The sequence below is a fragment of the Mastigoproctus giganteus genome, chromosome 10 (assembly GCF_048544385.1).
Source record: "Mastigoproctus giganteus isolate SK-2022 chromosome 10, ASM4854438v1, whole genome shotgun sequence".
Lineage (NCBI taxonomy): Eukaryota > Metazoa > Arthropoda > Arachnida > Uropygi > Thelyphonidae > Mastigoproctus > Mastigoproctus giganteus.
Window position 1 is genome coordinate 181,489,174 of NC_143584.1, and position 23,765 is coordinate 181,512,938.

The window sequence follows — 23,765 nt, forward strand, 5'->3', positions numbered from 1 at the left end:
CCTTGCAGTGAGGATGGACCATCACACCCCACCACAAGGAGGTTGGTCTCTACTATATATTGATGCTTCAGCACCTATTAACACATCTTACATACCAGCAAAATTGGTCATAAAACTAACAATGGGAAGGGGGGTGTACGAATTTTATCATCGTACAGAGTGAGAGTCCCTCACTCCAGCTGAAACCTTAAGTCAGTATAAATTGGATAATACAACACATTGTGGATGCCATTTTCTGGTTTGCCACACAAGCACAAGTCTGAAGGGACTAAGCCCAGCTGAAAAAGCCTGGACATCAAGCCATGTCCAGTGAGGATGCAATAGGCCCACAACCCAAACTGAAGCCTTGGTGTGTGCCTCGGGCTTACAGTCAGAACAGAGGGGAGGAAAGTATATAAGTGCCTTCCCTTCTCAGAATTAGTCCATTAGTTCTGCCATGATCTAACTCCACTCAAATGTTATCACCAGGTCATCAGTCACCACTCCAAAATCTGTATAGCAGATACATTATCTGCTACACCATCACTTTTTTTTAAGCATGAAAGTTCCAGCACGAACGGGTGGCCTAGTTCGTGTATTGCACAGAAAGCTCAAGCTTATGCAAGTTGGCCCGAACAAACAGCAGTCTTATTTTCAATATCCTTCTGGGAGTTCCCCCTCACAAGGAAAACAAGGTCATCCTCATAAGCAATAGGTGTTACATCCACATTATGCATGTTCAAGAAGTCAAGGACAATGTTCTAAAGGGCAAGTCCCAAGAGCAGCCACATTCCAGCAACCGCCACTGTTCTACGAACGTTATCCAGACAACCTGTCACAGGTGTAAATCCTCTGTCCTCTGTCTTTAGCAAGATGTTAATGGCATTCCTATGAAGAGGAGCCCTTTTTTAAATCCAAATCGTCTATCTGAGGCCAACCCCTAAGCACCATAATATTTCATCAGGCACCCAAGAATCAGCTTCTATCACTTTTCCCATAATGGGTAACAGGGGTATATGCCAATGAACTTGAGAATTTTGAAATTTGAGAGTCCTTCTCAATAGCCCGGAGAAGCCCATGAACATGGATGGACTTCTCCGGGCTCTTGAGAACTGAAAACCATCCTCATCCAAACTGAGGGGGAAACTCCATCTCACAAACAGATATTAAAGTTATACTTTTTTTTTAAGGATGACTGCCTCCAGAAAGTTGTTCCCAGGAGCCTTACCATCTTTGGTCTGCTGGAGGGCTATAACTCAGCCAGAGCAGCAAAGGGAGTCTTGCTCCATTCATCACAATAAGCTCTGTTCTGGTTTACAATCTTATCAAGCTGTTCCTCGTTGTCTGTACCATTAAGCACAACAAGGTCATCTAAAATATTTGTCACTGAACTAGATCAACTTCAGGATTCCTCCTGTTGAGATTTTGTCCCTTTTAAGACTTTCATGATGAGGGAAGAGAATCAAAAGTTAATTTATGAGGGAAGAGAATCAAAAGTTATTTAAAATTAAAAATTATATACACTTGTGGGAACAACATATTTGGCTGACATATAGACCCACTTTATAAGGTCACAATTTATTGGAGTTGTTGGAAGTGCCTGCAGTTGTGCACCAAACATGCAAATCTGACAACACATACTTTCAGTGATGCACACCTTGCAGAATGTCAGCTGTTAATTCAATGCTGCTCTTTAGTTTTTTTGGCCAAGTATAAATTGCTAATAAATGCCTGTTCTTTGAGATATCTCTGCAGAAAAAAAAAATTGGGGAGTGATAAGGTCCTAGTACCTTGGTAAGAAGTGTCCCTCAGAAGTCAGATTTCAGTATGCATTGCCACTGCAGATGTACGTGCAGTTGCACTGACTTGTTGGAAATAACCTTCCTGGACACCTTTGCTAACTCGCATATCTTTAAAATATTGTTTATATTCCTGTGTATGTTCTAGAAAGGAATTGTTTTAAATATCACTCAAAAATAAAGTATCTCTGTTGTAGGGGTTTAATGGTATGGCTTACTTAGGAAGTGAATGGCATTACTGCTCTTAGTGACTTCATGTGTTGCAAAGTTTCTGATCTGTGTGTCAACTAAATTGTATGCTGCTCCTGCAGGTATGGTCAGCAACAGTACGGGATCGGTAACTTTAAAAAAGCTGTTGATTAGTTAAATTTTATGGTATAATGCCGTGATTCTGTGAACCAGTGCTGTGACTCTGATTCATAGACCTTGATTGTAAATATTATGATTACTGATGTTTTGACTGCCAGCCTGGGGAGTGTGAGAAACTCATGAAGAGGAAGAGCAGACCAGACAAATCTCTGCTGTGGTGGTGGTGGAGGACCACTAAGCTTTTGCAGTTGAGACGTTGAATAGTGTATGTAACCATTACCAGCCTGAGAAAAGACGAACGTCTGCCATGAGTGCACATTCCCTAAAGTGTGATTACCAGATCTATGGAGACATATGAAGAACATATGTCTCCAAAAGACTGCTGGAGTTTGTGCAGTCTCAGGGGTGGCTGAGACTGCAGATGGTATACCCAAGTGATGGGTATACCATCTGCAGCATCATTGGTCCTTGCTTTTAGCAACATACATAGCCATCCTATTAATAACATTGAAGATCCAGATGACAAATAAGTAGCTTTCACAGGTATTAAAAATTAAAACAAATGAGCTCTGTCAAAACCAATAGATCAAGGAGTGCCTGACATTTAAAGCCTATTATCTCCAGCAAACCATGAAACAACTGATCACAGAGACAGATAGAGAGGACTAGCCATCAGCCAGGATTCTGGTCAGGATACAATATTAAGATGCCCATAAATAACACTGCAGCATCATTGGAAGAAATCACTTAACTTATAATACAGGCAACTCTCAGTTCACGAATGTTCGATTTACGAACATTCGCTATAACGAATGTCAGAATCATTCAAAATTTCTTAAAGTCGCCAATAGATAGAGTTCCTTATAAAACAAAATGCCAAACATATCGTGAACATAATTGTAAGATTTAAATAAATAAACTTTTAAAAAATGTATTTATTACAATAATTATCAGGAAATTGTTGAACTGGGCAATAAAATGGACCTTGATGTGAGAGAACTTTTGGACTCTCATTTTGAGGAATTAACAACCGATGAAATAATTGAAATAGACATCTAAATTCTGAAGTAACAGAAGAATCTGATATTCCACAGCCTCCCAGAACATTTACAAGACAAAAAATGGCTGCAGCTTTTAAATCAATTTCTGAGGGGTTGGCAATCATTGAAGACACAAATATGGAAAGAACTGCAAAAGTGAAAAGAGGCATTTGACTGTCTAGCATGCTACAGTGAGATTGTTGAAGGGGAAAAAATAAATAAAATAACTGTGCAATCTTCTATAAAAACATTTTAAAAAAGTGGAAACCCAGCTGTTTCTTCATTATCAGATGCCCTTTCATCTACCTCATCTGCACCCAGTGTCACTTATATGGAAAATATTGACGAATAAAAGTTGAATACATATGTATATACAGTACATATATTATGTTAGTACTCATTTTCTTTTTCTGTTTTGTAACTCTATTTTTAATTAAAATTAAAAAGTATGATATCTTGTTTTTTTATTCTTTTATTTTACATTACGTATCGTATATCATAAACCATAATGCATACGTACATTATAATAAAACATACTGTATAGACCATTTGATGTTTAGTACATGGTTTTAATGCTTTAAAATGGCTGCTAATTTATATGATACGTATCTAACAGCTCAGGAATGCAAGCTACACATACTGAACAAAATGTATAACGAACATCTTGGAACAGAACTCGTTCGTAAACCGAGAGTTGCCTATACTTAAATAAAATATAAGTGCTCAAGGCATAATCTATTATGAGTTTAAAATACAGTATAAAATATCGGTGTAAAAACACCGTAGTGAACTCATAATGAAAAACTACATTAGTATAAAGGCATCAATTTGATTGTATCTCATATTGTGACTACCTTCACGAGTTACCACATATTGCACTACCTTACGAATAAGTAACGCTTCACTAATAGAGAAGACTTTTACTTATTCTCAGATTGGCTTTGATTACATGGACATATGTAATATGGTAGAGATGCTGGAATTGTGTGATACAGAGCTGACCTAACACGGATCTTACCGAGTTAGAACACAGGGTAAGAGTACAGGAGGAACAGGAAATACAGGTAGCATCACCAAGTAAAACTTCTTGTAACAAGGATGACTTAAGCCCTCAGTTTTTTCAAGAGAGAAATGACCTTTCTCATTTAAGATGAGAACGTTGAATGGAGCAGGCAAGTTAAGGATGTAGTGATTTTTTTGTGCTGCTCTAATGAACTGTATTAAGAGAAGCAGTAGTAAAATTCTACTCTGCTCTTCTATTTTGACTTAAAATGTGAAGAATTTGATATGACTAGCATAATATGTAAAACAGTGCACATATATTTCGACTGCTTTCCTGTTTTGAACAGTTCAGTAAAGCTACCATCAGAGGCAAAGGGAAGGGTTTTTGCTTTCGTAAAGGCGACTATGATGGTCTGAGACAGTATTTAAATTCTATACAGTGGGACCAACTGATGATGTTACCAACAGCAAATTCAAAATGGGAAGCATTCAAGGAACTAATCTTGGAAGCTACCAGGCTTTACATACCAACCAAGAAATATTGTTCAAGGTTCAGGCCTAAATGGTTGTCAGATGAACTAATGAGACATATGGCAGAGAAGAAAAATGCATGGGATACATACAAATTAATGGGTGACATGGAAGCCTATGATAGATATAAGTTGGTCTGTAACCAAGTCACAAAGGAGATTAGGCAGGCAAAGGCTGATTATGAGAAATCCTTGGCAAAGGACCCAAAGAAAAACAGAAAAGAGTTCTTTACCTATTTAAACTCAAGAAGGAAAGGGATGAATCAGATTGGTCAACTTGATATCGATGGGTCAACTGTTGATGATCCTGCTCAGGTAGCTAACAATCTAAACGAGTATTTTGCATCTACATTCACACATGAGGAGTTATTCAGGAAGGGGAATGTCGTAGGTGAAGTAAACATTGGCAGTGAGCTAGATTATTTTCTAATAACTGAGAGGAAAGTGGAGGAGAAATTGCTGAGGATAAACATAAAAAAGGCACCAGGGATGGATGGGATCTATCCAGTTATATTAAAGGAGGCAGCAAAGGAAGTAAGCAAACCCCTAGCCATAATTATGAGAGCTTCTTTGAACTCAGGGGAGGTACCCATGGACTGGAGATGTGCAAATGTAACCCCAATTCACAAAGGAGGATCAAAGGCTGACACAAGTAATTATAGACCTGTTAGTTTAACTTCGGTTCCAGGAAAATTAATGGAGGCACTGGTTAAAGAAGCACTGCAGGATCATCTGGACAAGAATTCAGTTATAGCTCAGACACAGCATGGTTTTGTTAAGGGCAGGTCTTGTCTGACCAATTTGATTGGATACTATGATGTAGTCACAAAAGAACTGGATGCAGGGAATAACTTTGATATTATATATTTGGATCTTAGAAAGGCTTTTGATACTGTTGCGCATGGAAGACTGCTGCACAAATTGGAGAAGTGTGGCATTGGAGGCAAATTGCTGCTGTGGATAAAGGGATGGTTGAGTGGCAGAAGACAGAGTGGTAATCAATGGACACTGCTCAACGTGGACTAATGTTATTAGTGGAGTTCCTCAGGGTTCAGTGTTGGGTCCATTGTTGTTTTCTGTATTTATAAATGATATTGATGATGGTGTATCAGGCTTAATGTCCAAGTTTGCAGACGATACCAAGGTTGGCAGGGTTGTTAAGGACACTACTGATACTATGCTGCTGCAACAGGATCTGGAAAGGTTGAGCAGATGGGCTGAGAGGTGGCAAATGAAGTTTAACATTGACAAATGTAAAGTACTACATATGGGAAACAGTAACCCCAGATCAACGTATCAACTCTGTGGTACTACGCTGACAGTGGTAGAGAATGAAAAGGACCTGGGGGTAATTGTGCAGGCAGATTTGAAGTTCTCTGAGCAGTGCAGACGAGCTGCAAGAGTAGCTCATGGTGTCTTGTCAATGATATACAGGAATTTTTCTAGCAGGGATAAGGATGTGATTATTCCCTTGTATAAGGCATTGGTCAGGCCACACCTTGAGTACTGTATACAGGTCTGGAGGCCTCATTTCAAGAAGGATGTAGAGCTGCTCGAACGAGTACAGAGAAGGGCAACAAGATTAGTGAATGGAACAAAGGGTTGCTCTTACGAAGAAAGGCTTAAGTTTTGCAAATTACAGAGCCTGGAGACTAGGCATCGGCGAGGTGATCTGATAGAGGTGTATAAGGCTTTGAATGGCTTGAGCATGCTCAATGCCGATGGGATTCTTCCTCTTGCTCAGAATAATCACCTGAGAGGGCATAAATTCAAATTGAGGAAGGACGGATGTCGGATAGATGTGCGGAAATTTGCCTTTAGCCAGCGGGCAGTTGGTTTGTGGAATAGACTCCCATCGCTTGTTGTTGAAGTTGATAGCCTAAATAAATTTAAGGCTCAGCTGGACAGGTATTTCGAACGAACGGAGGGGTGAAATGGGAGTAGTGGTGGTTTTTTTTTTTTTTTTTTTTTTTTTTGGCTGATGCTGTATAAGCTTGCTTTCTTGCATCATATGCCTCTACTAATGCTAATGCTAATGCTTAAATTGAGTTTAAGTGCAAAAATTTTATCACAGAATCAGTTTCCTGTCATAACAGAAATGTACATTTGTAAAAAAACAATGTCCAATTTATGTTTTTTTCAATATATATTGCCATTCATAGGAACACCTCCATGACATCAATCAGACTGCCTGTGTTAACTGAAAACATTTGGGGAAAACTTGGAAAGTCTAAAATGTCAAAATCACTAATATTAATAGTAACTAATTTAATCTGAGTTACTTTACAATACATTAAAGCAATTGTCAATTCCTTGATTGCAAGCAGCACAACAAACAAAATAAAAAATATATGCAATAAATAAATTTTGGAAAATCTGGCATTCCACAATTGAGAATTCTTTAAAATTTGGGATATTTTGCAAAAATATCAAAATTTTGAAATCAAGAAATATTAAGAAAGCAATCCAGTACTATCAACAACTGCATCTGTCTTTAAGAATTTATGCAAAATCTCTCAAAGGTCTTAAGTCTCACAGCAAAACAAATTTGTCTTTGCATCAAGTTGCTCTGGTATTATACTACTTGCAAACATATAGCCTTGCCATTTTTTTAAAAGATTATACTGCTATGGATAACCTGTTTCCCTACACATCCCTCATAAGATAGGTTATTTCTAGTGACAACACAGACAAAACAGTTGTAAAGAAGTTGTTTGACATGAGTTCCATGAAGTACAGTATATGAAATCAGAGTTTACAAAGCTGTAATACAGCTAAAGCTATCTGTTTTCTGAATGTCACTAGAGACCTGAAACAGGCTGTCATAGCAATCTCATCGTTTAAACAAAAGGCCAATTAACCTTTTGGCAAGACCATCTGTTTGAAAGTTGTACAATACAATAGCTGAGAGAGATACAAAATGTCCAGTGTGGATACAGCTGGGAGGGGGGAATTATGCTTCATTGTTAATCTTTTCCATAAATAGATACTGATGTGCACAAACAGATTTAATTCCACATATCCCACTATATTTATTCCTTAAGAAGAATGGTTTTTTCCCTTCCAATGTGAAGATTTTTTTCCTCTGCAGCACATTCATCAATATACAGCCAGGCCTCGCATAACGCGAGTTCGATTAACGCTATTTGAAAGATTATACCACTTTTCACTTTACACGATGCAAATTTCCAGTTAACGCGATTTTTTTTTTTTTTTATGCGAGAGTTGAAAAAGATTTGAATCGTGCATTAAGCTTACCGTGAGTCGTACGGTCAATAAACAAACGTTTGCCTGCTTGCCCCCCCTTGGTGTGTTCCATCAACCATCAGAAGAAGACGTTACTTGTTTGTCTCCTGCTAATAAAGTCAATGCACACTTGCATAAAAATTCAAATTTTTAAATGAGCCAGATGAAAAATGTTACAGCAAAGGAGATAATGGTAAAAGAATTAGATGAAATCTTTCGTATCGCAGAGAACCTCAAACAAAAGGTTTGAGGTTTTCTGCAATATTTATTTCACCAGGGCCCAGAGAAGATTGTTGTCGGCTATAGGAAATTGATTGATGAAAAGAGAAAGTCAACACAGTTCAAATATTTCCGCAACAGTCATTTCTTCATTGTGTATTTTATGTCAGAGGTTCCCAAACTTTCTCGGTTCACGGCACCCTTAGTGTCTCAGTAATTTTTTCAAGGAGCACCCAGACCAAAAGAAATACCTAACAGTTCTGTTTAGTAGTTAGGTCCAAACAACTTAATAAGAAATGCTGAAACTGTGAACTACTTCAAGCTAGTAGTTCGCGCGGTGTCTGACAGATGTCGAGTATTGCTGTGTTTCCCTCGAAAATTTAAAATATTCCGCGGCACGCAGTTTGGGAACCGCTGTTTTATGCAATAAACATCTAATTCCATAATTATTTCATTATCTTTTACATTGTATACAGTTAAAAAGTTATTTAAAAGGTATTTTTAAAATTTTTTATGGACATTCCAGAAGGTCAAGGACCAATTATATTGACTGTTATATTAGATTAACGCATTTCCATTTTGCGTGATGCGCTCGCGGGACGAATTAATCTGCACCTCCGTAGCCAGGTGGGCAGGAGCAGCAGTGCGTAGCACAAGCTTCTTGATTAGACCAGGGTTCGAGCCTGTGCCCAACAAATACGGAGGATGCGGAAAGGTCAGGAAATGACCACTGCATATCCTGGAGCAATATGGCCTTGGTTGCTAATGCTCCTAAAAACCAAATAATAACGAATTAACCGCGTTAATCGAGGCCAGCCTGTACTATACAAGGCATAAATTTAAAACTGAAGAATTTTAAATGTGCATTACTACAGCATATGTTGTGACTGACTGTCATATTTACACGCAACAAACTGAACTATTATTTACATCTAGCACTACCTTTTAGTCATCAAATGTTTACAGATATAAGTTCAGTTGTTGGTGCTTAATATTCACTGAAATTATATTCATTAAAATCTGGCACCATTAATCCCAAAGGGTGCCAGATTTTAATAAGTTTAGTTTACTTTTATATATAGACTGCTACTTATATACCCTATGCAACATCATATCTGACAAGAGAATCTCGTTAACAAAGGAGTACTTTATTTCCCTATGTATAGATTTTAAGAATATTATTAAGTATAGTAATGTTTACTTAATTTTTCCTTGAGATTCTACCCTAAAACAAAAAAAAAAGATTTACAGTAAAAAATTAATTATAAATAGTAAGAAATTATGCGACTTAAGTCACATGCTATATTGTATTCTTCTGCATTACACACAAGTTAGCTTACCTTTCGCAGGGTCTGCCTTCCTCCAAAGCTTCTGATTTCAATCATAAGCTCTTCCCGAGGATCCAGCTGTGGTGCAACAGGATTAGCCTTTTCTCGCCTCTTTAATGGCAGACTTTGGTTAGATTTCTTCAAGTTGTTCTGCATTGAATTTGGCACAGACTGTCTTTCAGCAAACAAAAGTCCAGAGGGTGGAAGTGGGGGAGGTGGAGGAGGATTTACTTGTAATACATTTAAGTTAGTGTCTTTGGAGTTGCACTGTGTCTCACACTGTGGCAATGAGGTAGATACAGTTGACACAATAGCCACTGTGGGTTCTTCACTAGTTTGCTGTGCTGGTTTCTGGATAACTTTATCTTCTTTCTTATCCTGTGCCAAATTGATTTTATTTGCATCACTAGAGGTAAAAAATGTGTAAGCAACCAGAGGTTTAGATACTGGAAGGTGATTGCCAATACTCACTTTTGTTACATGGCGCTGGTTGGGTTGATTATCCAGATTTGCTTCATTTTTTTCTTTCTTCACTTCCTGTTCCTTTGTTATATTCTCTGTTGAGTCACTTTTCTGTGTGGCATCCTCATTCACTACTTTATCTCCTGCTGGATGCCTTGCTCGCCTCTTCATCTCTTCACGGATTTTTGATAGAAGAGCTGGACCTGTAAGTTGTTTGCTTTCTTCTGGCTGCGATGTCTGAGACCTTAAAGGCCTTTCTGTCAAACAAAAATCTGACTTCATACTAGAAATACGTACCAAAGGTTTTGATCGTGAGACAGGTTTTGGTGGTTCTGTGTCCACTGATAGCTGCTTACTTTGTTTCCCAGATGAAGCACTTCCAGCATTACTGCCCAAAATAGACATTTTTTGTTCTGGAGCTAAAGGCTTCTCTTTATCTTCTTGGGACTGAAGGCTTTCCATGCTCTGAAATTTGGATACGTTTGAAGCTACGACGGTTGATCCCACACTTTCACGATGCCTTTGATGCCATGGTTCAATGGATACACAAATAATTTGCGATTTTGGACGTGCTCGGCGATCTAATGTTGAACTCTTTCCTGCTGAAGGACGTGGGTGAGGTTTGGGTCTCGGTAGTGTCTGTGATCGGCCTTCCTCTGTATTCCTTAGTGTAGCTTTGTTTGAGTCCTGAGAACCAGCACAGCCAAGATCTGATTTCTGAAGTGACTGTCGAATGGGCTTAGGCAATACTCCTGGTTTTGATTCTGAAAGATTAGATAATTTATTAGCCTTTGGGTCTGTAAAACCATCAGACTTAGATATTGGTAACTGACTCTCACTTACTTTTCCAGTTACTGTCTGATTTTCAGAAGCAACTGATGATAAAGTCTGAAATGGAGGAACAGCCATCTGAGGAACAATTTGTTCTTTCTGCAAGAGGGCTTGGTTATGAACTAGCTGTTCCTGCCATATCAGAAATTGCTTTTGTAGTTTTAAATACTCTTGTTGTAAACGTTCCTGTTCTTGAATAAAATCTGTTTTATTACTTTCGGGCACCAACTGCATTGTTGTCATCAAGTTCTGATCTGAATGAGTACGTTTTAAAATATCAAGTTTCATAGATTCGGCTGACTGACCCTTGTCAACAATTCTTTTTTCACTCATAAGATTTACAAGAGAAGATGCTCTGTTAGGACTGAAAACAGCCTTAGAATCAAATTCCATACAACGCTGATGCACATGTCCTTTAGCATTTCCACTTTGGTGAATCCCAACCAACTGATTCTGTTGATCACTAAATGATCCTATTGTTATCTGTGGAACACTGGTTGTTGGTGTGGAAGCATTTGTAATCTGAATCACAGTTTCAGAGATTGAACTAGGCAATTCAGCATTTTGTGCACATAACTGTTTTTGCATAGTTTGGTTAGTTGAAATGAACTTTTCTTCTGAATTAGGTGAATATATATCCTCTTGTTCATTTTTGTATGAGCCAATGGTAAAGTTAATGAATTTTTGCTTTGTATTATTTTTAACTGATGTGGAAAAATTTGCTTCCTTGGACAATTTTTCTGTTTTATCTATTTTATTTTGGATTTTTGTCTCACTAATTGGACCTACATCTGATATTGTTTGTTCTGTGGGCAGATCAGGAATCGGGGATGGAGTAGCAAGTGGAGGGGAATGGTCAACAGTTTTATCACTTTCGGACTTGACAGCATGAGGTTTAAAGTTATGGTGCCTTTGGAGATCATTAGCACTCTTGGATTCTTCATTACCATTACACGTTGGAAAAGTCTCACTAGAAATGGACAGCTCAACATTATCACTTTGGGCATGAGTTTCAATAACAGTAACGTCAGATGGAATAAAATCAACTGACTCATTGTCTGTTCGAAATGGAGATGGTGGTTCAGGAATATTCACTTCCCATTCTTCGTCATCAAGTTCTGTTGATGCACACAGTTCTGTCATATTTGATGGAATATTTAATGGTTCCAGAAAGGATTCTGCTTTATTTTCTGTAGGTGTAACACTTACTGATTCTGAAAAGATTAGATGAACATGTTAAAGTTTCCATTAACATTTTGAGATGGATTAAAATCCATTTTTTACTATAATAAAATAAAAAGGATGCGACTGTACTGCATTTTATTTTCAAAATGTAACCTATTAGGAGTAGCACATTTTTTATAAAGCTATACACCAAAATTTGTATATTTTCAAATTAGAAGCTTTTAATTTAAGCAATTATCTCTCAATTTTGCTGACCATTTGCATTATAACCACTGAAAAACAAATATTCATAATAGCAACATTTTTTTTTTAAAAAGTGGTTGTGTGAACCAATTTTATACCTAGTATTTAGAGGCTTAAAATGCAGCCATGAATAGCTTTCTCTTTGAAAATTGTCATTATGATCAAATATAAACACATTGCAAAAAATATACTATAATGATACTATTTCACACTATATTCTAATATAGGATGAATTTTTAGTACTTGTACAAGGATCTATTGATTACATTATAGCATGAACATTTATGAATTTAAGTTTAGTAAGATAAGTACTGTAAAATTAGACAGAACGGTAGTAATCATACTTTAAAAACAATTTTCATAATCTAAGTTGCTATTCATGGACTTTTACACACTATATTTAGATGCTTATAAACATGAATGAGAACTTTTGGCCAAAATACACATTGACAGACTGTAATAATGCTTTCGAAAATCGATTTAAATAAAAATAACATTTTAAAAGAGACATTTTTGTCCATTGTATACAGTATAATTCAAAACCCCTTCCACACTCTGGAAAGATAAAATGGAAAAATGATAAACTCTGGAAAGCTCATTATATGCAATTCAGTTGATAATAAAATTAAAGAGCTGCTAGCTTCTCAGGTCAAATCAATTAAGAGCAACAGAAATAGAAAGACTTTCTAACAGTTGAATAACAGCTCTCCATACTTTTGTTGCCTGGTTGCTTGATAATTATATTATTTTTCAAGTTTTTAATAGAAAAATCGAAGATCAGACTTTTCTTGAAAAATAAAGGTAAGGGGCATAAAGATGAATGTGTCAGGGAAAGGGTTTGTTATTGTTATTTGGTTTTTAGGAGCATTAGCAACTAAGACCATATTGCTCCATCACAAAAAGGGGGGTCTAAACAACACTCCTTTATGTATCACCAGGTTTATGTCTGTCGGTCTAAAACAGACTACTAATGACCAAAACCAGAGATGTCCATCATGCTGAAACTTAATTCTTTTCAGAGAGAGATTAATCAAAACTATACATAGGGAAATAACATTAATACCCTATATTAGCTTACTCTTAAAAATAAAGAGCTATGGGTTTAGACATGTAAAAATGAAGAGTTTTCAGAAAAAACTTGGACAGTTGTACTTTTTTTGCAATTTTGTTCAGGTTTTCACTGACAGCTTTGTACAGATGCTCTAGTGCTCATATCCAGCCTAAATTTTTAAAATCAAAACATTACCAAAGTGATAAGATTGTTTTAATGATAAACTTAAATTTTAATTATAATCTCTGCCCAAATGAAGTCAAACAGAAATATAGTAATAAAAATTGTTTTGCAGCTTTTTCAATAAATTCTTAACACATTAAAACAATACAAATTAAATTTTAAGAAAAGAAAACTAATTGGTAAGAAATGGAAATGTTGAAGAAGCACTAATGTAACAGTTTAAAAATGGAATTCATTTGCCTTTTCACATAGAATTCTATCCGAAAAGATACAAATGAATTTGCAAATAAAAATACTCTAAATAGATGGGCAGCTCAGTAAATGAAAGGAAAGGCACAATGCTGTATATAAAAACTAGACTGTCAAAAAACAGAAGTGAAAAGTAGGACAAAAAATTTTCTACTTTATGAGAGGAATTTAGTTAAGATGCATAAAATTTCTGATGAAACAGTAACTGCACCTTGACAGGCACAGCAAAAGCCACCTGCTTGCAAATGAAAAAAAAAAGGAAATTTCTATGCTATTTAAAGCATCAACAATCTTCCTACCTTCTTGTTGAAAACAGAAATAAACGAATGGACCAATTAATAAACAGTTATCACACTAACATGAAAAAAAGCCAAAAATATATTCTTACCACTTTCTTTGGAATCATTATGTTCAGTGAAAGATGTCTGATTAGATAATGTATCTTCTTTAGCTGTAGAATTTAAAATTCCTTCAGTTTCAGTAGTGTCAGAAGTAGTGACTGCATCTGAAACATGCACAAAATTTAGTTATAGTTGAAGGTTTTAAAGAAATAGTAACTAAGTTCATTTCATTTTCAAGATTTCAATAATTTATTTGAAACCATATAAAGTATCAAAATCATGTATAAGCAAAAATTCATATCAGATATGCCTTTTTATATTATTTCACAAGTTTTAATATGCTAAAACCAAGTATATTAGTCTTCTCTATTAACTGAATCAATGAAAATCTATTTCCTAAAAATATATATTTGCTCTAAGAGAAGTATGCTGTTAATTATTAATAATGTAGTGCCCCTTCCCTCTAGAAGTAAAATTACTAAACCAAGTGTTACTCCTAATCCCATACATTAAATATTGTCAGTATTAATTTTATTTTAGACAGAATCTTAGACTTATAGCATACTCTAATTTAGAAACTGTACTCATCTGTGTTCTGTCTTGGATGGCTTCAATGACAGGCCACCATTCAAGCCTTCAAAGGCTTGGGTCTATTACAGAAGACACCTATCCATGAGTTGACCTAAATTGCTAATATTGTTTTAATATAAAAAAATTACTAAAAAAAGTTAATCTATTTATTTAAAACAAGGCATTGTTGTGGCAGCTGTTTCAAGACTTGGTCTCTTATCAGATGGTTGGTTGGCATTTAATCAAACTTATGGTGGTCGGTGAATAAGATTCAAAGCGAGCAGCCAACTAGTGTATGGAAGAAAAACTTCTAATTAAGCACATAAATGGATTAAAATAATAAAAACAAAGATACACCTCTTCTGGCAAACCTTTTTATAGTAATATACTATTAGCAGTTTAAGTCAACTCATGAAAGATATCTCTGCTGTATCTATGAAGCAGCAAATATACTGATTTATTAATAAATACCTAATGAATTTTCATAGATATATAAGTAACATGAAATGCCAACTTAATTAACTAATTAAGTAAGGTTAACTTAATGTTTGAAAGAGTATGATAATGTATTGAATCTTTCTATATTCATTATATTATCATCATTTATATAATATTTAATATGAAAGAATTTTTACTTATACTTCTTAAGTTAGTTACTTTTATAAAAACCAATTATAATATTTGAAGGGTATGGTAGTAAATAATGGCAGGATGCATTTTTACTCAGTTATTGCATGCAAAGTAGGTAGGGGACCTGCTGAGTTCATATCAGTAAAGTCAGTAAATATGAACTCAGCAGTTTGTTTGTCCAAGAGATGGTAGCTGTACAGTCTCCAGTATTTTTACTTCAGTTGTCTTTAACCCTATACTGGTCACATACCAAGCTATAACAAAAGTGGTCAAGCAGAATCTGTTGAGAGGTGTCTGACTTTATTATTTTTTTTAATTCTGCTTGTAGTACACCAATGCTTGACCTATATTACTAATGGGAATGCAATATTTATTCAATATAACTTTTTTAATGAAAAATTACAAAACATTGCATTTTCTAAGCATGATATAACTTTTATTAATGCTGCTGAAAACGAGAAGAAAACATAAGATATAAGCATGAAACTAGGGTCTGCTGACGAGGCTAGTAGGGGCCATACGTGTTCAAAGCCGCTAAGTGGATTTTTCTTATTTATTGATTTGAAATTGTTTTTCTAAAAACTTTTGATTTAAATTTAGCAGTATAGCATTATTTTGTGATTTTCTGATTAATTTGGTGTATTTATTCTTTACTCGGCCTTGCAATTGCATAAAAGTATCGGTAAGAGTATACACGTGTTACAAGTCGCAACTCCGCTGAACGAGAAGTTTTTTTTTTTAGCCATATTTAGCCGCTTATTGAATATTTTTTACATCAAATTATTTTTTGTAAGTAGCTTATAGACCTAGTAAGGATCGTTAGTTTATTCTGAATTGAGACAGCAAGATTTGAAAGTTAATTAATACTTAAGTGTCCATAGATTACCGTTTGTAACTTCCCGCCTTTGTCTTTGTCATACGATTGTCATATATCGAACCTAGATAGCGTTAGTATAGTATAGGTTATAATATTTTCAGTGATCGGTAAAATCTATTAAACTTCTTGAACTTCGTTGGCATTTAAATTGTACTTTTAACTAAATACATATACCGACTTAGATTACAAACGTAACATAATTAATTAATACATAACTGACATGGAAGTTATATAAAGGGAACTCTGAGATAATTAATACTCAACACTAAAAAATATATATCCCGTTATAACTGTGTTGGGAGATAATTTAGGGTTATAAACTGAAACTGAAATTTTATTTAAATTAAAAGAAACATGACTCAGACCAGAGCAGCAAAACAAAAGGCTCAAGCTAATGGAAGTGCTGTGGCTCAGAGGAGAACTCAGGGGGGCAGTTGCCTTCTGAATTACAGCCTTCTAAAATGCACAGCTTGCATGATGTTTATGGAGCATCAGGTACGGGACATGATATTGCCATGGGGGATGTCTTTGTGTGTGCGCGATGCAAGGAGTGTATCGAAATCAGGCAAAAACTCAGCGTTCTTATGGGCCTATATGAGAGTTTGAAGGACAGGGTGGATGCCCTCGAAGGAACTAAATTGAGGGGCCCATCAAGCTCTCAGCTGCCCACATCAACGCCAGAGCTTGCACTTGGTTGTCGCGCAACACAGCGGCAACACCCAAGGCAGAGTGCGCTGGTCCCAAAGGAACTAGTAGTTGTTGGTGACTATTGTCAGGGAAACGGGGAACATGCTTTGTAAAAAGGATAGGTGGAACAGGACCAGGGTATGTCTGCCAGGGGCAAAGGTTGATGACGTTGTAGAGCAGATATCATCTTTTAAGGGCACAAAAGGTGATATAGTTGTACACGTTGGCACTAATGATATCAAGAGTAGGAGACTGGCAGAATTGCTTAACAAGTACAGGTCACTGTTGAAAAAAAGCCGTGAAATAGGGTTGAATTTGAAAGTGTCTGCAATTCTGCCCAGACACGATAGGAGGGAGTATATGATGAAAGCCTTGTCGATCAATTCGGCCCTGGAAAGATTGTGCAAGGCTCAAGGGGTAGAATTTTTTTCAGCCTGGACTGTACTTGTTAACAGGAGAGATTGCTTCTACAGGGATGGGATACACTTAAATAGAAAGGGTGCAAGAATATTTGCTGATGCTATCGAGGCAGTGTTAGGTGGGTCGGAAAACTGCTAGCTTGGGGGAGACAAAGACAAATAGATTAACAGTAGCCACTGGCAGAGGTGAAAGAGATTCTTGCACTGCTTCTATTGGAATGAGCAGAAGCCTGAAAAACAAGATGCAGGATATTTCAGAGACTGCCGGGAGTCATTGCGGTACAAGTAAACACATGGGTTGTGTTAGGATAGCTAAGAATAGAAATAGGTGCATGTATACTTGCGTGTACACCAATGCTAGGAGTTTAGTAAATAAATTTGATGAATTTGAGGTATTGCTCAAAATATCAAAGGCAGATATTGTTGGGATATCAGAGATGTAGTGTCACACAGATATAAGGAATGCAGAACTGGAATTTGGGGAGTACAACGTCTACAGAAAGGATAGACTGGATAGGAAGGGAGGAGGGGTTATGCTATTAGTTAAGAAATACATAAAATCCAAGGAAGTGAAGCCAGTGGACATCGCTGGACAGTGCAATGTCGAGTCAGTTTGGTGTGACATAAGCATTGGGAGATCAAAACTGAGAGTAGGAGTGTGCTGTAGGCCTAATGACTCTGATGAGTATAATAAGATACTGTACAGGGAAATAGAGTGGGCCAGTAAATCAGAGAGTCTTATAATGGGAGATTTTAATTTCCCAGATATTGACTGGAATTTGGGGGCTGGTCACTCACACACTAGCAAGGCTTTTGTGGATTTATTGGATGATTGTTTTCTACATCAGCATATTCAGGAGGCAACTAGAGGGAAGAATACTCTTGATTTGATTATCAGCAGTGATTCTTCATGCATTAAGAATCTGCAGATAAATGAACCACTAGGTGGCAGTGATCACAGTGTGCTGAAGTGGGATTTACTCAAAGAGGTAACTACCATTAGGGATAAAGGGAAGGGTTAATGCTTTCGTAAAGGCGACTACGATGGACTGAGACAGTATTTAAATTCTATACAGTGGGACCAACTGATGATGTTACCAACAGCAAATGCAAAATGGGAAGCATTCAAAGAACTTATCTTGGAAGCTACTAGGCTATACATACCAACTAAGAAATATTGTTCAAGGTTTAGGCCTAAATGGATGTCAGATGAACTGATGAGGCATATGGCAGAGAAGAAACATGCATGGGATACATACAAATTAACACATGACACAGAAGCCTATGATAGATAAAAGTTGATCTGTAACCAAGTTACAAAGGAGGTTAGGCAGGCGAAGGCAGATTACGAGAAATCTTTGGCAAGGGATGCAAAGAAAAACAGCAAAGAGTTCTTTACTTATGTAAACTCTAGAAGGAAGGGGATGAATCAGATTGGTCAACTTGATATCGATGGGTCAACTGTTGATGATCCTGCTCAGGTAGCTAACAAACTAAATGAATATTTTGCATCGACATTCACACATGAGGAGTTATTTAGCGAGGGGAAAGCCAGAGGTGTATTCAACTCTAGCAGTAAGCTAGAGAATCTTGTAATAACTGAGAGTAAAGTGGAGGAGAAATTGTTGAAGATAAACACAAGAAAGGCACCCGGGGTGGATGGGATCTATCCAGTTATATTAAAGGAAGCAGCAAAGGAAGCAAGCAAACCCTTAGCCATAATTATGAGAGCTTCCTTGGACTCAGGGGAGGTACCCACAGACTGGAGATGTGCAAATGTCACCCCAATTCACAAAGGAGGATCAAAGGCTGACACAAGTAATTATAGACCTGTGAGTTTAACTTCTGTTCCAGGAAAATTAATGGAGGCACTAGTTAAAGAAGCACTGCAGGATCATTTAGACAAGACTTCAGCTATAGCTCGGACACAGCATGGTTTTGTTAAGGGGAAGTCTTGCCTGACCAATTTGATTGGATACTATGATGCAGTCACAAAGGAACTGGATGCAGGGAATAACTTTGATATTATATACTTGGACCGGCCTCCGTAGCCGAGTGGGCAGGAGCGAGAGTGCAGTAGCACACGCTCCTTGAGTAGACCGGGGTTCAAGCCCCTGACTGCTGAATACGGTCGATCTGCCAACCTGCACTGGACCAGCGTGGCAGATTATGGTCCATTTCCCTCAGCATGAATTGTTGAGGAGGCTTCCATCCTGCAGTGGGTTGATAATGGCTGCACTTTACTTTTTTACTTGGATCTTAGAAAGGCTTTTGATACTGTTGCACATGGAAGACTGCTGCACAAATTGGAGCAGTGTGGCATTGGAGGCAAATTGCTGCTGTGGATAAAGGGGTGGCTGATGGGGAGAAGACAGAGTGGTAATCAATGGACACTGCTCGTCGTGGACTAATGTTATTAGTGGAGTCCCTCAGGGTTCAGTGTTGGGTCCATTATTGTTTTCTGTATTCATAAATGATACTGATGAGGGTATATTAAGCTTAATGTCGAAGTTTGCAGACGATACAAAGGTAGGCAGGGTTGTCAAGGACACTACTGACACTATGCTGCTGCAACAGGATCTGGAAAGGTTGAGCAGATGGGCTGAGAGGTGGCAAATGAAGTTTAACATTGACAAATGTAAAGTACTACACATGGGCAACATCAACCCCAGAGCAACGTATCAACTCTGTGGTACTACACTGACAGTGGTAGAGAATGAAAGGGACTTGGGGGTGGTTGTGCAGGCAAATATGAAGTTCTCTGAGCAGTGCAGACGGGCTGCAAGAGTAGCTCATGGTGTATTGTCAATGATATATAGGAATTTTTCTAGCAGAGATAAGGAGGTGATTATTCCCTTGTATAAGGCAATGGTCAGGCCACACCTAGAGTACTGTATACAGGTCTGGAGGCCTCATTTCAAGAAGGATGTAGAGCTGCTGGAACGAGTACAGAGAAGGGCAACAAGATTAGTGAATGGAACAAAGGGGTGCTCTTATGAAGAAAGGCTTAAGTTTTGCAAATTACAGTGTCTGGAGACTAGGCACCAGCGAGGTGATTTGATAGAGGTGTATAAAGCCTTGAATGGTTTGAGCATGCTCAATGCTGATGGGATTCTTCCTCTCGCTCAGAATAATCACCTGAGAGGGCACAATTCAAATTGAGGAAAGACAGATGTAGGATAGACGTGTGGAAATTTGCCTTTAGCCAGCAAGTGGTTGGTTGGTGGAACAGACTTCCAACCCTTGTTGTGGTAGTTGATAGCCTAAATAAGTTTAAGGCTCAGCTGGATAGATATTTTGAACGAACAGAGGGGTGAAGTCGAAGTGGGTTTTTTTTTTTTTTTTTTTTTTGGCTGATGCTGCATAAGCTTGCTTTCTTGCATCAAATGCCTCTACTAATGCTATCAGTCAGTTCATTTTCCAGTTTAGAAAACCATTAAGCATGTAAAAATTTAAACTTGCACAAGCAAATTTTTAATGATTATTATATACTCAAGGAAAACCATTTTAAATCACTAATAATTGAAACAAGAAACCATTTTAAATAATAATTAGACTGTACTTAATTTCTGTAGCTAAAGCAGCAACTGCTGGATGAGAAACATGTTTATGTTAATCGAACTTGAAAGTGACAAGTTGAAGCAGGAGGCAAAAACAGTAACACAAATGTCATGGTGGACCAGATAAGTTTTCATCTATAATTCCAGGTAAAATAACTGTTCACTTCCAAAATTACAGAAGTAAGCTATCTATATTTAGGAAGGTAAAGAAGATTAGAATAACACTGAACCAATAATTAACACACAATCAAATTTTCAGAGCAGTACCTGTCAGGTCCAGCATGATCAGTGATAGGTTATGCTTGCTCTGACATGTAAATAACAATAAATGACTAAAAAAGGTGGTTGTCAGAGATGTACAGAGTTACTTTTCTAGGAAAATTTTGAATTATTAGAGCATGTCAATGAATCTGGGGAAGACTGATATGACTTTACTAAAGATCCAGAATATGTTCCTGCCTTAGAAAAGTGATAAAAAATGAAGCTTTATAAGGAGAAATAGTCAGGTAAATACCATCTTCTATCACACTTTGTATAAATAATGTTAAGTGTAGTACATTAACATTATTTACATGCTGCATTTCCACAGTGTGACGTAATATTCTTAGTATGATTTGGTGCTTGTATTTTTAAAACAGTTCAGAAACCAAATTTAAACATAAAATTGAAGGGTACAACAAGCACCCATCAATTTTATATTTATGTTGAGAGAGAGAGAGAGAGAGAGAGAGAGAAATTCTTGTTTCTTTTAAAAAAGACAGCACCATTCTGCTTAAGTTACTAATATCCACCTGAGAAAGAGGACATCACAAGTGACAATGATCAACTGTATGGAGAAATACAAATAAAAAGAAATGTGTCACAATACACAAGAAAAACATAGAAAGAAGAGAAATTAAACAGTAGACTTCAGGCAGTGTATAACACCCGGACTTCGTGTTCGGACAGTGTAGAATGGTGGCAAGGAGTACCAATGGTGTCATATCCATGATTTATCGAACATTTGCTTTGAGACAGAGATCAGAACTTACTGTTCAAGGAAATCAAGACTGCATTTGGAATACTGTGTCCAAGTATGGGACCACACATAAAAAAAAAAAATCTTGAAAGGGTCCAAATATAAGCAACCTACCTTGTTAGATTGGCAAAAGGGATGCCCATATGAAAACTTTGAATATATGGACCAGAGTGCTTGGCAACTTGGTACCTTAGAGTGGACCCTATTAAGGTCTATAATGCTCTGTGAAGGAATAGTAAGAGAAATGAAGGTGAAATTTTAACACACAATTATAGAACTATGGCAATAATTTCAAATTATAAGAAAAGTTTAGACTGGAATGTTTCTTTCAACAGCAGAGTTATTAATTACTGGAATGAGTCACTTCCATAGGTAACTGAGGCTTAATAGTCTGTTAATAGTCATGTTACCCATATGGAAATTCAAATATAAGTAAGAAAACAGATAGGTAGTTTATTATTACTTTTATTTTATTTATTTATTTATTATTTTTTTTTTGGGATGGGGTGATGCAGAAAAAGCCTGGTGCTTCCCTGCACTACAGCTAAGACTAATAGAGAAATTCCATTACAACGAATAACATTTTAGCAAAATGTTCTACTACAAAAACATTTCTAGGCCCCAGCCAACTTCCCTTATTCAGTAATTTTAAGTATCACTTTAAAAAATGTTTTCATAAAAAATTCACAATGAATTATTTTCAAGTCCACTAATGCCTAAAATGCACTAGTTTACAACAAAAGAAATATTTTACTGGAAAATTGAGTGGCATTATGTAGTCCATGTTGTAAATATTTAAATGGAAGTATTCATGTAAAGGGAAAAAAAGTTAAACATTAAAAACAACAATGATGCATTAATTTTTGAAAAGTATTTCTTATAAAAAAAGATGCTTTCAGGATGATAACAAAAAAAAATAAAAGTTTGGAGACTGCACCTAAAAAGATGTGCAACTTCTGGAGAGGGTTCAAAGTAGGGCAACCAAATTAGTGATGGGTGAAAATTTATGCACATATGAAGAATGGCTTAGGTATGGACTACAAAATTTGAAAACTAGACCTCTAGTTTTGAAACTTTGAAGAGGAGATCTGAAGGGGGGGGGAGGTTTGAGCAAGATAAATGAGGAAGGTCTGACCTTATCATAGGTGAGACAAGGACCAAGGAACACATAAAATCAAGTAATAATAGAAGGCTGGATATAATTAATTGTTATAATAACCACTTTTACCACTGAGATAATGTAGTTTGCTAAGCTTATAGCCCAAACCACTATACATTTAAAGTGACATTTCAGGCAACTTACTGCTGCCTATCATCAGACCATACATTGATGACAGGCAACAATAAGTTGCCTGAAAAGTCACCTTAAATGTATAGTGGTTTGGGCTATTAGCTTAAAACTATATTATCATCTCACATGGTAAAAGAGTGGTTATTATAGCAATTAATTCTTTTCATGAAAAACAACCATGTAACATCCTCCCCTAACTATATTAGAAGACTGGATCTCATGAAATTCACCTATGGCCAGTAGCTTAGAATAAGTCTGCCTCCCAATGAGGTAGGATGCTGTGAGTCTGGCTAAATGAAAAGCAGAACTGGATAGTTATAGGGCATTCTCACAAGGAGAACCTTGTGGGAATGAGAATTGTATAAATATTTTGTTTTATTTCATATTATTATTTTTTATTTTTTTTGGCTGATGTAGAAAAAGTCCACTTCCTTAAATCATTTGGCCTTATTAATACCAATGCTAAAAATGTTTTTACATTTTTGGTTTTACTTATCTCACCATTATATTTATTTAGTATTGATTTTAAAGTTGATATTTAAGTAAAACAAGGCATAGAAATTGCTACTTCTGTGTATTAGAAAAAGTGCAGCAGAATTTGTTTACACAAAATTGTTTTGAAATAATTTTTGTTGATACTCATTAGAACAAAATTTTGATACTGTGTCATGTAGTGCCAAAAATTTACTGTAATGAAATTTTACAACAAAGACATA

General features: G+C 36.5%; 1 protein-coding gene across 6 annotated transcripts in view; it reads right to left on the bottom strand.

The window, feature by feature from the left end:
• LOC150079593 (uncharacterized) overlaps positions 1–23,765 on the bottom strand; it is a 282,770-nt gene that overhangs the window by 2,349 nt on the left and 256,656 nt on the right. For all 6 annotated transcript variants that reach the window (XM_090382783.1, XM_090382784.1, XM_090382787.1 and 3 more), the window contains 2 exons: positions 14,045–14,161; positions 9,465–11,959 (listed from right to left, as the gene is read on the bottom strand). In XM_090382783.1, the coding sequence (XP_090238909.1) occupies positions 9,465–11,959; positions 14,045–14,161 (2,612 nt within the window). The remainder of the gene's footprint in view (positions 1–9,464; positions 11,960–14,044; positions 14,162–23,765) is intronic.